The sequence below is a fragment of the Panulirus ornatus genome, chromosome 57 (assembly GCF_036320965.1).
Source record: "Panulirus ornatus isolate Po-2019 chromosome 57, ASM3632096v1, whole genome shotgun sequence".
NCBI classification, from domain to species: Eukaryota; Metazoa; Arthropoda; class Malacostraca; order Decapoda; family Palinuridae; genus Panulirus; species Panulirus ornatus.
In genome coordinates, this window is record NC_092280.1 from 5117994 (window position 1) to 5133578 (window position 15585).

General features: G+C 38.1%; 3 protein-coding genes across 5 annotated transcripts in view; 2 read left to right on the top strand and 1 right to left on the bottom strand.

The window, feature by feature from the left end:
* LOC139766118 (sedoheptulokinase-like) overlaps window positions 1-1198 on the top strand; it is a 65016-nt gene extending 63818 nt beyond the window's left edge. Inside the window, exon 12 of one of the 2 annotated variants that reach the window (XR_011716804.1) lies at window positions 979-1198. The gene's annotated coding sequence lies outside the window, so the exon portion shown is untranslated. The remainder of the gene's footprint in view (window positions 1-978) is intronic. The other variant, XR_011716800.1, reaches the window with a different exon arrangement.
* Window positions 1-15585, top strand: part of Prosbeta6 (proteasome beta6 subunit) — a 71803-nt gene that overhangs the window by 17340 nt on the left and 38878 nt on the right. The gene's annotated exons all lie outside the window — the stretch shown is intronic.
* Window positions 3729-15585, bottom strand: part of Ent3 (equilibrative nucleoside transporter 3) — a 41787-nt gene continuing 29930 nt past the window's right edge. For both annotated transcript variants that reach the window (XM_071694329.1, XM_071694330.1), the window contains exons 9-11: window positions 10939-11182; window positions 6488-6675; window positions 3729-5807 (exon numbers count right to left, since the gene is read on the bottom strand). In XM_071694329.1, the coding sequence (XP_071550430.1) occupies window positions 5343-5807; window positions 6488-6675; window positions 10939-11182 (897 nt within the window). In that variant the 3' untranslated portion in view covers window positions 3729-5342. The remainder of the gene's footprint in view (window positions 5808-6487; window positions 6676-10938; window positions 11183-15585) is intronic.

The window sequence follows — 15585 nt, forward strand, 5'->3', positions numbered from 1 at the left end:
CTTTCCACATCCAGGCCCCACAAAACTTTCCATGGTTTACCCCAGACGATTCAGATGCCCTGGTTCAATCCATTGACAGCACGTCGACCCTGGTATACCACATCATTTCAATTCACTCTATGCCTTGCACGCCTTTCACCCTCCTGCATGTTCAGGCCCCGATCACTCAAAATCTTTTTCACTCCATCTTTCCACCTCCAATTTGGTCTCCCACTTCTCGTTCCCTCCACCTCTGATGCATATATCCTCTTTGTCATACATTATACAGATATGTCTTTGCTACTATTTGTCCCTTTCTTTTCTTTCTTTCATACTATTCGCCATTTCCCGCGATAGCGAGGTAGCGTTAAGAACAGAGGACTGGGCCTTTGAGGGAATATTCTCACCTGACCCACTTCTCTGTTACTTCTTTTGGAAAAAAAAAAAAGGTGTCCCTTTCTGGTCACCAAATATCATATGAATGATAAATGTTTATATATCCAGGTGTTTGATGGGTGTGTGTGGGTGGGGGGGGACATAGGCATGTACACATCTTCCCACATATTTTGGATAACTGAAGATGAATGTAGGTAGCCTAAACTTAACAGATACAACAGTTAGGCAATACTCAATATTCCCAATGGGGGAAGAGGATCTTTATGGTCCCAATAGGTTTACAAAATAAGACTGGTTGAACTCTTGTCTGAGTACAGTTTATCATCAGGATAGAATTAATAACAAAAAAATTTTCAAGTACTTCCAAGAATCCTTTTATAAGAAATTTCTTTTTATTATAAGCATCATAGGATAAGAAGTAATCATGCATTATATACTCTTCTATACCCAATAAAACATTTCCCATTAAATTTTAGGATAGCCTTTTATACTTATGTAATTTAGAAAACTATGTAGATTTCTGCTTTTGTATTTTTACAAAACTATAAAGATATGACTGTGTTGGTTGTGCCTGTTTTCCTAATTAAGTGTTCCCTCTTTCAGTTTTTTCTCCTTCACAATCAAAAATACATGCTGACTGAAAAAGGAAAAATTTCAATCAGAAAACACTTAACAGGGAAACCTCACAACAAACATCAGCTGTCACTACTGTTAACGACACATTGACAGCATGAATAGTGATTAAAACCTACAATTTCTTAAAAAATCTTTTAACCTATTTACAGAGTAGATATATTCAGAAATATAAAACTCTATATGACAGTATTGTCTTTGTTCATATAATCAACATTAGCCTATCATAAACCGAAGAATGTCTTTGTGACTGATGATGCATCATGATCTATTCAGAGACAAATTCTCACGAATAAAAGTCTGCATATTCTTCAAAAAATAGACATTAAGATGTATATTACTATCTTCAACAAATTTGTGTCCATTATTTAAAGGTGAAATTCATAAGGGAATGCAATACTAGTCACATAAAAATATGGATAAGGTGAAAATTTAAATAAAGCATCTGTCTGATGAGAAGAATGTGAATTTATGTAAGTATTCTATCCTAAGTAAACAAATTAGTCTTCCAAGAATATTATCATCAAATCCATAGGGAAGACTGGCAATCCTACACAACAGCAGTAGCTAACAGATTTTATCTGCAAATTGAATAAATAAAATGGCATCTACCAAAATTTTATCTTTCGTCAAGCTGCCATCTTTATAAAAATAAATACAATAGTACAACTACTCTAAAGGATTGCTTACTGAAAGCATAACAAATCTGAGACATATGTATACTATTCTCGGAAAAGTTGATGCCTACCAACAACACAACCATCTACACACATAATTGATTTTTATACTGTTCACAGTCTAGCACACACACACTTTCAAATTTGGTCTCTGCACTTTTAAAAAGCACAAAGAATTTGTAGAGAAGGTCCAGAGAAAGGCAAAAAAAGATGGTACCAGATCTAAGATGCGCTAATTAATAGAGACAGCTAATTGATAGGTAAAGTTGAGAGGATGAATGGAATAAACTGAACAATTGAAACTGAACATAGACAGCATACATAAGCTTAAAAAGATGTATGACAGGAGAAAAACAAAAAGATAGGGACCCACCTTTTATGTAGAACTCCATCCCCTTACCACACAAATAGTTAAGCATAATCAGGTAATTACAAAACATGAAACTAAAAGAGAAGTTTGTTAAAGAAAATTGAGTGAATGGAGTAATACGACTGAAGACGAGTGTAATGCAGAGAGCACATAGAAATTTAAGTTGTTTGATAATGTTCAAGAGATCAAACAATTGTAAAAGTCCCTCCCCATACAATACTAAAAGGTAATAACAAACAGGTAATTAAACACAAATGCACACAATGTATATGGATAAGGAATTATTTAGCAAGCATTCATATCCTACACAAGGCCTAAACTAAAATGTGCTTTTCAAGGTTGGTTGCCACTCCTAAAAAGCACAAAGAGGTATCAGAGAAGGTCCAGAGGAAAGTTACTGGGGAAGGCTTAATTTCTTGAATTTGCACACCATGGAAGAGTGAGGGGTGACTGACCACAATTTATTAAGTTCTTGAAACAGATCAATGATGCAGACTGAACAGTTCCTTGAAAGATGCAGAAACACAGCAACCAGAGGCCATAAGATGAAATTTAGCAAGAAACTTATGAAAGAAGACATGAGAAAGTACTTTTATGATATAAGAGTGATGGATGAATGGAAAAATAGCTGAAGACATAATAAATGCAAACAGGAGACAGAAATGTAAGACACTGCAAGACAGAATTCAAGAGATGGGGCCCCTCTAGTGTAAAACTCTCTCCCCTTACAGGACAAATAGGTAATTATACATACATCCACACACCTTGTCCACCTTGGAAGCAAGAAGATGAGGGTTAACCTGATGATTATCTTTTAATGTTTCAAAAGACTGTCTCAAGGTGATGAGGTGTACAATAAATAGTTCTTTGAGAGATGCAGGGATAAAACAACCAAAGACTGAAACATGAAATTGAGCAAGTAATTTAAAGAAACATGAAGAAGTATTTTTTTAGTATGATTTATGGTGACTGGATTGAAATGACTGAAGACATTTAATGCAAACAGCATGCAGAAATAATGGAAGTTGTATGATGCAAAAGAATGTTCAAGAGATGGAACCTCGCGTGTGTAAAACTCCCTCCCTATACAGTGCAAATTGGTGATTATATCTATCACAGATTTCAAAATAGAGTTAATAAGTAACTTTAAAATAAATGACTTATGGTTTACCGAAATTTTAGTTATATAAAAAAGAAAAAACCCTAAGTTTATGAAATATTTCAAACCACAGTCAACAAAAAGAATTAAATATACAGCATTATCCATATTACAACATACAATGAAGCAATACATGAGTGAATATGAATTATAATACTTGGTACATTAAATGAATAAAAATTTCATAACCAAAAGATGTCTCTATTAATAATACACTTTTAGAAAAAGGTTGTTTTGGTATATAACTAATATATAATATTTGACACAACACAAAGAAATCTTAGTAAGTGACTACAAAAACAGTGATCTGAAGATCAATTGCAGTTTGTTCTGGTATAAAACAAACGTAATACTTTGACAGCACCTAAGAATTTGAATAACTGACTAGAAAAAGATTTTGATTACAAATCAAATGCAGTACATTTTGGTATAAAGCTCGTATCTAACATAAAAACTGAGAAAATGACTAGAAAACAGTTTGAACAAAAATTCAAATGCAGTTTGTTTTGGTAAAAAAAAAAAAAAAAAAAATGACACAACACAAAAGAATCGGAGTAACTGACTAGAAAAAGTTTGATCTAGAAATGAAATACATTTTACAATAAAAAAATCATCATATCTCTTCAGGTAAAAACTAAAGGAAGCAGGGACCTTTCCTTTAATACTCTTTGCATATCATCCCTATTAAAAGACAGCATTATAACATTATCACATTCTAAAGGCAATATGTGAGGAAATTTCCTGCAAAATAGCTAAAAGTGACAAACCACAACCAAAATATCCTTTATGATAGCCATCACGTAAAAGCCTGATTCTTAAAACAATTTAAGTTTTATTAACCTGATTTTTTACTTATATCAAGCTATTTCCTTTTACTACATTCCCATTTTATAAGGTGCATCAGGTGCATACAATTTCACTTCACTCATTCATGTCTTCAATCCATGTCCAGTATGTTATACATGGACCTTCACACTAATGTGAACACTAATATTTTTTTGCTCTGCATGATGATTTCATTCATCACTTGATATAAAAAGTATCTATCCAAGCCTTCACATTCACACAAAATGATTCCACCATACCCAATCACTAACCATTCCCCTAGTATCTTATGAAATATCTTGTTCCAGACGTTTCCTTCACAACAACTATCCATCTCTTCCACAGTCTACCTTTTCCTCTTGTATCTTAAACTATACTATAATATATCTTCTTTACCAACCTATCATCTACAATATATTTAACATGACCATATCAAAATATTTGCCTCCATGTGCCTTTGTAATAATTTCTTCACACAACACAAGCTTTTAACTAATTCTTACCCTATTCTTCCTAGTCTAACTGTACTAGAAATGTGATTTCACTCTACTGCTCTTAAACTGACCCATGTGCAACCCGGGTTTCACATCCATACATCAGAGCCAGAACAAGTACTCCATTCTGTAACCAAGTGCACTTAACTCCTCCCATTCACCAGCTTTTTGTGCAGCTCTAATGTACATTTTTCTCTTGAAAGACTGTATTCTAAACTTTAAGTTCCCATGATCATCTTTACCGAACTTTATTCCATATACTCAAACTCAGCAATTCATAAATTCTTCACCATTCAGTATGGTAGTACTCTGTGGCACCGAATCACTTCAAAAAAAAATGTCATATTCTTCCTTCTCAATCACAAAAATAGCTTACCATTTCATCTAATACTTCCTCTGATGCAGCAACCAAAACACCATCATCTGAATACAAAAAGTGTAACTAACATCTTGTTCCACCATGGTTCAGCAGAACAGTGTTGTAACCTCACCCATCATCTCATGTACTGCTCCACCCATAAAAATATTTAACAGTAACACAACCCAAGACATACCTACTTCCACACCACCTGTGCTGTTTCATTCATATTTCTCAGCTTCTAAAACATCCTTTAATACTGACAATAAATATCAGTTGTATTCATCAGTAACAAAGTTTAATAACATGTACAGTCATTTAAAAGTAAAAATAAATATTCCCATTCACCCTCAACATACTGAAACGTTTACTTTTTTATCCTAATTTTTGGCAGTTACTATGAAGGATCTACTCTCAACCTAAAAGATACTAACTTTCTGAGAGAAAAATCTTAACCCCCTTCTGAGATATTTAATAAGAGATGGTGATGAAAATGAAATGTGGATGTTGTGGTAGTTATCTCTGTGAATGCTGTTGGTTTTAAAACATCCTGAAGACTATGAACCTTGTCTCCACAAAGATTATTTATTGGTCTACCTAAAATGTCATCCAGACCATAAGCAACACTGGCACCAAGTGTAAGTCCTACATAATATGAAAAGGTCATGATGTTACCAGTAAGTTCTCGATGTTCATCTTGCACTTTGGTTGGAGCAAGAATCATGGGAACAGAGCCTAGGACACCATTGGATATTCCCAACAAGGCAGAGAGAATGAGTGGAGTAGCTTCACCAGGGATAACAGGAGAGGTCCGAGGTCCAGCGCACAACATCATGAGAGGTACAAACAATACACGTACCAAAGACACACCCACTAGCTGCCTACGAGTCCAATCATACGGTAATGATGCAAGGACCTGTTGATATACCAAACTGATATTCAGAGAATTGAAGAAATTAAGTTATTTGAATACTCCAACATAAATATGAAGATCAGCTGCTAAGAAATGATGAAGGTACTGATGTTTTGTGCAATGAAGTCACTTTCAATCATTGTCATATGAATATCTTAGAAACTATACATTTTTTATACCATTTGATCAACATGAAATTCATTGGGTTGGAAAGAAAACCTAACTGCAGAGATACAAGGTTTACGTATATATTTCAAGTATTGTTGATAAGGATCCACAGGACTGAAAGATAAGCATATGAAACATTCTGTGATGACTTTGCATGTACAAAGTTGACATGACAAAAGATGATGATATAGGTGAATTCTACTTTGAGAAACTAGTGGAATTATAAAGAACAAATAAATTGCCATATCTTCGGTAAAAACTGGTCTCAAGTATATCAATCACACTACATCAAGAAAGTCACTATCAACTATAGGATTCTGTACACCTTAGATCTAAGCTGAGCAATATGATGATAATTTTAAACACAATTACTTGCACATTTTATCTGACTTCAGCATCAAAAAAGGAAGAATTGCTAAGTGCAGGAACTTCAAAGTTGAATTGTCTTTACTACTTTTCATTAAACCAATATTCCTTGGAATATATTCTCTGCAAAAGATTTATTCTAAATTTACCTTGCCAATGAAATCAAAGAGGTTAAAAAGAGCCATCATGATAACAGGCATCCAGGAGCGCAGACTGCAGGACACTACCTCAGTCTCTATGCCTGGGTAAAGGCACAAGGTCACAAAGTAGGCAAGGGCGATAGACAACATGTACTGCCATATGTTGCGGCTCACCTGCCATCGAGCCACTACACCTCCTGTTGAGAGAAAATTTTGCTGTAATATCTGAGGGGAATATTGCTGTAATGGCAGCTTGGACAATGACTCGAAAAAAAAGGCAAGATTAATAAACTTGATCACCTTGTGTTCTTAAATGATCATATGAAGGATTTTCGTCTGTTTGAAGCAGGGTCAAAGGGGATCAATAATTGTTCGTCTAAAAACAGCCCCAATTTAAATTCACCTTATTAATTTTTACATGTGACCAGACCCTGTGCTTATTATATCGTCTTTGTCTCTTACCATTAGTACAGAAGGAGATCAAGCACAAACTCTTTTCAGTTGTGGCTTAGGTATGGCATAAGGTAAGATCTCCCGGGTCACAGACAAAAGTCCACATCAAGGTCAGGCCTTAATTGAAAGAGAAAATTATGAAATGGAAATACAAAAGACAAAGGCAATATTTATGAAAATGAAGGAAATGAAAAAACTGTCTTTTGAAATGTGCCAGGTCATAATCAATGGAATGACATGGGAAGGTAGAGAGTTCTAAAGCTTTGATGTGTAGGGAAAGAAGCAGATATCAAAACGGCCCACCCTTGAGTTGCCAATGGCCACGCAGTAATCATGTGACATGGCAGTTTGCTGAATATTGCATGGTCTGGCAGTCGGCTTTAGGAAACTAGTTCTTTATCATATGGATAGATACACAGACACTTTTGTACTTAATTTTGTACCTAAGTCATCTTCTGTGCAAGACAACACTGATGTTAAAGCCTTAACACAACAAAATAGTTTCCACATCAACCCTTATCAGTCTACACAAAAAAGAGTATTCTTCCTTTCCTATTCTTGTGTTCAATATGGGTAAGCTTCACAAGGATTGCTCCTTTTTTTTTTTCATAAGTGCAAACTGCCCACAGACTTCAGAGTTACCAACAACTGCTAAAAAAGAAAAAAAATCAGGGCCACTAAAGCATTTTACAGAATTGCAATTGCCATGGGAAATAATACAGTAGAATCAGGGTCATCAACCAGAACATATTCCTCATAACCAGACGCACACTGCAACTAAAGCAAAATTATAAAGTCTCTTGGACTCCAAACTTAAGTTGAAACTAAGATTCCCATTTTGGGCCTTAGCAGCACTTAGAAGAACTTTTCACATCCAGGAAAGATTCAATAAAAGGTTCTGACCCCAGCAGCACTTGAAAGAACTTTTAACATAATGGAAAGATCCAACAAAAGATTCAACGTTTATTGACCAAAATATCCTGACCTAAAGATTTGTTATATTTTGCCAATAAGACGAGCAAGGTATGTGCATATCATGCACAACCCTAGTTCAGCTAAGGTTCCATACAGACCCATCCCATGAAGAACTAGATTCTTGAGCAGATATCCTCCAAATCAGTTTCCTTATTATATCAGCAGTAACATCGGAAGGGGTATGAGAGCCTTAGGCCATCTGGTCTCTCCTCCCTTCCATTACTAATGACTCAGGGAAAAGTTTGAGGGGCTATGCCTACACCAAATGGCATCGTCTTGATCTGCTAGGTCTGTGTACCAATTTTGAATGCCAAACACATCCTCATTCTGAGGTATCAATAGCATCCTTTAAGTCTAGGCTGGCTATCCAGATGTTTAACAGTAAGGTCTGACAGACAGTGTGTTAAGTAGTCATCTTGGATGTGTTTCAGTAAGTGGGTGTTTAGCAGAAGCACCCACAAAATAGCAGAGTCCAGGGCTGTCCTAGAATATTTCTTTACAAGGGTGGCTAGGATTTCAAACTCTACACATTACCTTTCTTGAACATTTAACATCAGGTCTAACCACTAGCTGGACTTACAATAACCTCATCTCATATGTTATGGACTCAACACGAAACAAGCTCCTGTCATCTGCACAGATACTTAGATATCAGATAATGCATAAAATCCTCCCAACATGGAAATGAATGTTATTTTAAGGCATGCACCAAGACTCCCAGTAAGCTCCAGTATAATCAAATCTTCTGAGAATGACACACGGGATTTATAAAGGGCAGAAATATTTGAAGGGATTTTGAGTAAGCCTTCCAGAATGATGTAAAGGAGGAAGTTTCCCATTTGTACTGCACAGCATAAGGAAATAAAGTTCAGTCAAAAAAGGGAGACTCCATCCTTCCTTCATCTATGGAACCACTCAGGAGAAAGTCCAAAACATATTTAGCTATCTATCTATCTATATCTCTGATGCCTCCTCCAACTGGAACTCCCTCAAGGGGGTGGCCACGGCAATAGAGTCCCCATAACTAGTGAACTCCTATGCGGCTTCTTAGCCTAAGTACCTCACCCTTAACAGGCCACTAGGAGAGGGCAACTCTAGTGCAGTGTTTGCAGAGGCTCCTACTAAATTTTCCTGACTACAGATTTAGTATACTCATTTATACATAGTGCTTTAAAAATGCTTGAGGTAAAGTCTGTTCCTTTTTATCTGAGGAGAGATTCCACATCCTCATGGCTCAGGAACTTATGAGAATAAACCAGAAAATATTCCAAGGGAAAATGATAGTCTACAAGGACAACATATTGTGAGGACACATGAAAGTTTAATGGGATGAAGCAAGCGAAGGAGGTGTGTTTGGATAAGGCAACTTTGAGACCTTACTCTGATCTCATGAATGAGGCATCAGAGATACCATCAGATATACAGAAAATGATAGCTGGAAAAAAGATCAAGAAGCAAAAGAGAGTAAATACACCTCTCATGAATCTGAACAAAACAGAAAACTTAAGAAGGATCACTTGTGAAATGTTTATGGATGTATATGGCATAAAGTTGATGAAAGATGTGAAAGATCTTTACATATAAACAGGAATATAGGTACAGACAGAGAAATTAGTTAATAAATGGATTAAGGATGAAGCAAGGCAAATGTGGGTTATGTCAACCAAATACAATATTCCAGCAATATAACTACTTATTCAACAGCTAAAATTATAATTTTTTGATGAATTCATTAAGCTTCAGTAATATCATATACATTCCTATATCAATCTACACTGTATCAATATATTACACAGCTTTGCCAAAGTTATGGAAGAAAAAACCTACAAAATCTTCTGGAGTCACCATCACAAAACAGTTCTATCAATCCATTCCTATTTCTTCTCCTCACTCAGTTTGTAGTTATATTCAGCTATGATAACATAACCTACTAGAGTTGGATCACTTTCAAAAAGCAATATTTGGAGACAGGATTGATATTGCAAAACTTGAAGACAAATGTAGATAACCAAAAATGCAACTAAGACCAGTGGGGACACGTATGGGGAAAGACTGAAAGTACAGTGGGTGAAGAGAGCAAGGAAGTATACAAATAAAAAGAGCATTACTGTGTTTAATTCAGAAAAGGTTGAACAAAGGTCATCCCAAAGTACATCAAGAATTGCCTATGAATAGATATAAGGGAAAAGTCATAAGTATGCAGCCTGCTGCCATGGGTTACAATAACCATAGAGAAAAGTGTTCAGCTCTCTTTCATTACCTGTTATTTATTCTTACATTTATCTCTTCTACTCAATCACCATTTCCCACATCGGCAAGGTAGCGCCAGGAACTGACCACATTCACTCACATTCATTCTCAAACTGTCGTGAGTAATGCATCAAAATCATAAGTTCCTATCCACAACCAGGATCCACAGATCTTTCAAAGGTTTTCTGCAGCAGCTTCACATGCCTTATTCAGTCCAATGACAGCCCAATAACTCCAGTATATCACATCATTCCAAGTCACTCTATCCCATGCATGCCTGTGACCCTCCTATATGTTCAGGCTCTGACCACTCAAAAATTTCTTACACTCCTCCCTTCCATCTCCAATTTAATCTACCCCTTCTCCTTGTTCCCTCCACTTGACATAATCTTCTTTGTTAACCTCTCTTCACTCATTCTTTTCATATATTAACATCATTTCTGCTCACCCTCTTCCACTCTCTCAACCACACTCTTTTTAATACCACAATGATCACTTACCCTTTTATTACTTGCTCAATCAAACCACTTCACACCACATGTCGTCCTCAAACATTTAATTTCCAACACATCCACCCTCGATCATACATCCTCATGTATAACCCATGCCCCACGCCCATATGACATAGTTGTGACTACTATACCTTCAAACATACCCAGTTTTGCCCTCCCAGACAAAGATCTCTCTTTACACACACCCTTCATTGCTCCCAGCACCTTCGCCCCTTTGCCCATCCCATGACTCACTTCCGCTCGTCTCACAATAATGAACAAATTACTTACTTTTAATTGCTGACCATAGCCTAATAGATCTGGTGTAAGTAGATGTGTAACCTCCTCTCATTCTCCCCATGATCACATGCTCAACTCTATAGCTAGGAGCAGAAGAGTCAATAGGATCTATAGATGCAGAGATAGGAAGAGTAGCAGCAGAGTGGAAGGTGGCAGTGGAGTCTGAGGGTGTCACTGTTCCCCCATAAGAGCCATTCACGCTCCCTGCACCACCAAGTCCATTGGGTACATCAACCTGGAGAAAAAAATATACTTTTAGGAAGGGTGATACTTTCTAGATTCCACCAAGAGTAAACAGCTGGAAAATTTGCTTGCTCTGATCCGTCATGTACAACTGGAGCAAAATAGGAATTCACAGTCGTAGCAATATGATCATCAACTTTACCAAAATGGTTGTCTACTGGTAGTTAAACAGATAAAAACCAACAACACAAAATACAGGCAGTATCCTCACCTCTCAACATCAGATTGACGTAACAAATCCAAACCATAGTAAATAAAACCAATGGATGAGACAGCACTGAGCCCCCCCCCCAAAAAAAGTCTCCTACAGAAAACTGATTTTCTGTGCCTGACAAGCATCAAATCAATCATCACATGGGATGGCACTGTACTACATAAAAGTAACTCTCAAATTAATATACAGCTAATAAAACAAGCTTAAATGTACAAAAAGACACTCTAGTGGAACATGCAATACCTTCAACTGGAACACTGACAATAAATATTTTTAACAAAGCATCAGAGATTTTAATTCCAATTTCAAGTAAAGTATAAGACAATGATTGACCTACCTGTACTATAAACGCAACTGCCATATCCTAAAAATGCTGCTTTGATAATCTACAGTGTGTATATGGAATAAAATGGCCATTATGCATACCAAGTAAGCTTCATGATTCTTATTCAACAAATGTAAGTCAAGTGAACATTAAGTGAAATAGGGTATGAACACAAATTGGCTACCTCCTGATTCTGCAAGGCAGCACCAGGAAAACAGACGAAAAAGGCCACATTCGTTCACACTTAGTCTCTGGCTTTCATGTGTAATGCACCAAAACCACAGCTCCCTATCAACATCCAGATCCCACACACTTTTCCATGGTTTACCCCAGATGTTTCACATGCCCTGGTTCAATCCATTGACAGCACACTGACCCAAGTATAACACATCGTTCCAATTCACTCTATTCCTTGCATGCCTCTCACCCTCCTGTATGTTGGCTCTGATTGCTCAAAATCCTTTTCACTACATCCTTCCACCTCCAATTTGGTCTCCCACTCCTTGTTCCCTCCACCTCTGAAACATATATCCTCTCTGTCAACCTTTCCTCACTCATTCTCTCCATATGTCCAAACCACTCCAACACACCCTCTTCTACTCTCTCAACCAGACTCGTTTTATTTCCACACACCTTTCTTACCCTTTCATTACTTACTTGATCAAACCACCTCACACCACATATTGTCCTCAAACATTTCATTTCCAACATACCCACCCTCCTCTGTACAACCCTACCAATAGCCTATGCCTCACAATCATATAATATTGTTGGCACCACTATTCCTTCAAACATACCCATTTTTGCTACGATATAACGTTCTCTCCTTCCACACATTCTTCATCGCTCCCAAAACTTTGACCCCTTCCCCCACACTGTGACTCACTTCTGCTTCCATGGTTCCAATCACTGCTAAATCCACTCCCAGATATCTAAAGCACATGACAGCTAGAAACTGAGTGTGAATGAATGTGGCCTTTTTTGTCTGTTTCCTTGGCACTACCTCGCTGATGCAGGGGATAGCAATGCTGTTTCCTGTGGGGCGGGGTAGCAACAGGAATGGATGAAGGCAGGTAAGTATGAATATGTACATGTGTATATATGTATAAGTCTGTGTGTGTGAGTGCAAGTATATGTATGTATATGTGCTTATATGGGCGTTTATGTATATTTATTATACTTTGGCGCTGTCTCCCGTGTTTGTGAGGTAGCACAAGGAAACAGACGAAAGAATGGCCCAACCCACCCACAACCACACATGTATATACATAAATGCCCACACACGCACATATACATACCTATACATTTCAACATTTACATACATATACATACACAGACATATACATATATACACATGTACAGTTTCATATATGCTGCCTTCAATCCATTCCCACTGCCACCCCGCCACACATGAAATGACATCTCCCTCTCCCCACATGTGCACAAGGTAGCGCTAGGAAAAACAACAAAGGCCACATTCATTCACACCCAGTCTCTAGCTGTCATGTGTAATGCACCGAAACCACAGCTCCCTTTCCACATCCAGGCCCCACAAAACTTTCCATGGTTTAGCCCAGACGCTTCACATGCCATGGTTCAATCCACTGACACCACATCAACCCCAGTATACCACATCGTTCCAATTCACTCTATTCCTTGCACACCTTTCACCCTCCTGTGTGTTCAGGCCCCGATCACTCAAAATCTTTTTCACTCTATCTTTCCACCTCCAATTTGGTCTCCCACTTCTCGTTCCCTCCACCTCTGACACATATATCCTCTTGGTCAATCTTTCCTCACTCATTCTCTCCATGTGACCAAACCATTTCAAAACACCCTCTTCTGCTCTCTCAACCACACTTTTTATTACCACACATCTCTCTCACCCTTACATTACTTACTCGATCAAACCACCTCACACCACATATTGTCCTCAAACATCTCATTTCCAGCACATCCACCCTCCTGCGCACAACTCTATCCATAGCCCATGCCTCGCAACCATACAACATTGTTGGAACCACTATTCCTTCAAACATACCCATTTTTGCTTTCCGAGATAATGTTCTCGACTTCCAAACATTCTTCAAGGCTCCCAGAATTTTCGCCCCCTCCCCCACCCTATAATTCACTTCCGCTTCCATGGTTCCATCCGCTGCCAGATCCACTCCCAGATATCTAAAACACTTTACTTCCTTCAGTTTTTCTCCATTCAAACTTACCTCCCAATTGACCTGACCCTCAACCCTACTGTACCTAATAACCTTGCTCTTATTCACATTTACTCTTAACTTTCTTCTTTCACACACTTTACCAAAAAAAGGGGGTGACTGTATTGTTGACTGGTTGGTAAGGTTATTTAATGTATGTATGACTCATGGTGAGGTGCCTGAGGATTGGCAGAATGCTTGCATAGTGCCATTGTACAAAGGCAAAGGGGATAAGAGTGAGTGCTCAAATTACAGAGGTATAAGTTTGTTGAGTATTCCTGGTAAATTATATGGGAGGGTACTGATTGAGAGGGTGAAGGCATGTACAGAGCATCAGATTGGGGAAGAGCAGTGTGGTTCCAGAAGTGGTAGAGGATGTGTGGATCAGGTGTTTGCTTTGAAGAATGTATGTGAGAAATACTTAGAAAAGCAAATGGATTTGTATGTAGCATTTATGGATCTGGAGAAGGCATATGATAGAGTTGATAGAGATGCTCTGTGGAAGGTATTAAGAATATATGGTGTGGGAGGCAAGTTGTCAGAAGCAGTGAAAAGTTTTTATCGAGGATGTAAGGCATGTGTACGTGTAGGAAGAGAGGAAAGTGATTGGTTCTCAGTGAATGTAGGTTTGCGGCAGGGGTGTGTGATGTCTCCATGGTTGTTTAATTTGTTTATGGATGGGGTTGTTAGGGAGGTGAATGCAAGAGTTTTGGAAAGAGGGGCAAGTATGAAGTCTGTTGGGGATGAGAGAGCTTGGGAAGTGAGTCAGTTGTTGTTCGCTGATGATACAGCGCTGGTGGCTGATTCATGTGAGAAACTGCAGAAGCTGGTGACTGAGTTTGGTAAAGTGTGTGAAAGAAGAAAGTTAAGAGTAAATGTGAATAAGAGCAAGGTTATTAGGTACAGTAGGGTTGAGGGTCAAGTCAATTGGGAGGTGAGTTTGAATGGAGAAAAACTGGAGGAAGTAAAGTGTTTTAGATATCTGGGAGTGGATCTGGCAGCGGATGGAACCATGGAAGCGGAAGTGGATCACAGGGTGGGGGAGGGGGCGAAAATTCTGGGAGCCTTGAAGAATGTGTGGAAGTCGAGAACATTATCTCGGAAAGCAAAAATGGGTATGTTTGAAGGAATAGTGGTTCCAACAATGTTGTATGGTTGCGAGGCGTGGGCTATGGATAGAGTGGTGCGCAGGAGGATGGATGTGCTGGAAATGAGATGTTTGAGGACAATGTGTGGTGTGAGGTGGTTTGATCGAGTAACGTAAGGGTAAGAGAGATGTGTGGAAATAAAAAGAGAGTGGTTGAGAAAGCAGAAGAGGGTGTTTTGAAATGGTTTGGACACATGGAGAGAATGAGTGAGGAAAGATTGACCAAGAGGATATATGTGTCGGAGGTGGAGGGAACGAGGAGAAGTGGGAGACCAAACTGGAGGTGGAAAGATGGAGTGAAAAAGATTTTGTGTGATCGGGGCCTGAACATGCAGGAGGGTGAAAGGAGGGCATGGAATAGAGTGAATTGGATCGATGTGGTATACCAGGGTTGACGTGCTGTCAGTGGATTGAATCAGGGCATGTGAAGCGTCTGGGGTAAACCATGGAAAGCTGTGTAGGTATGTATATTTGTGTGTGTGGACATATGTATATACAT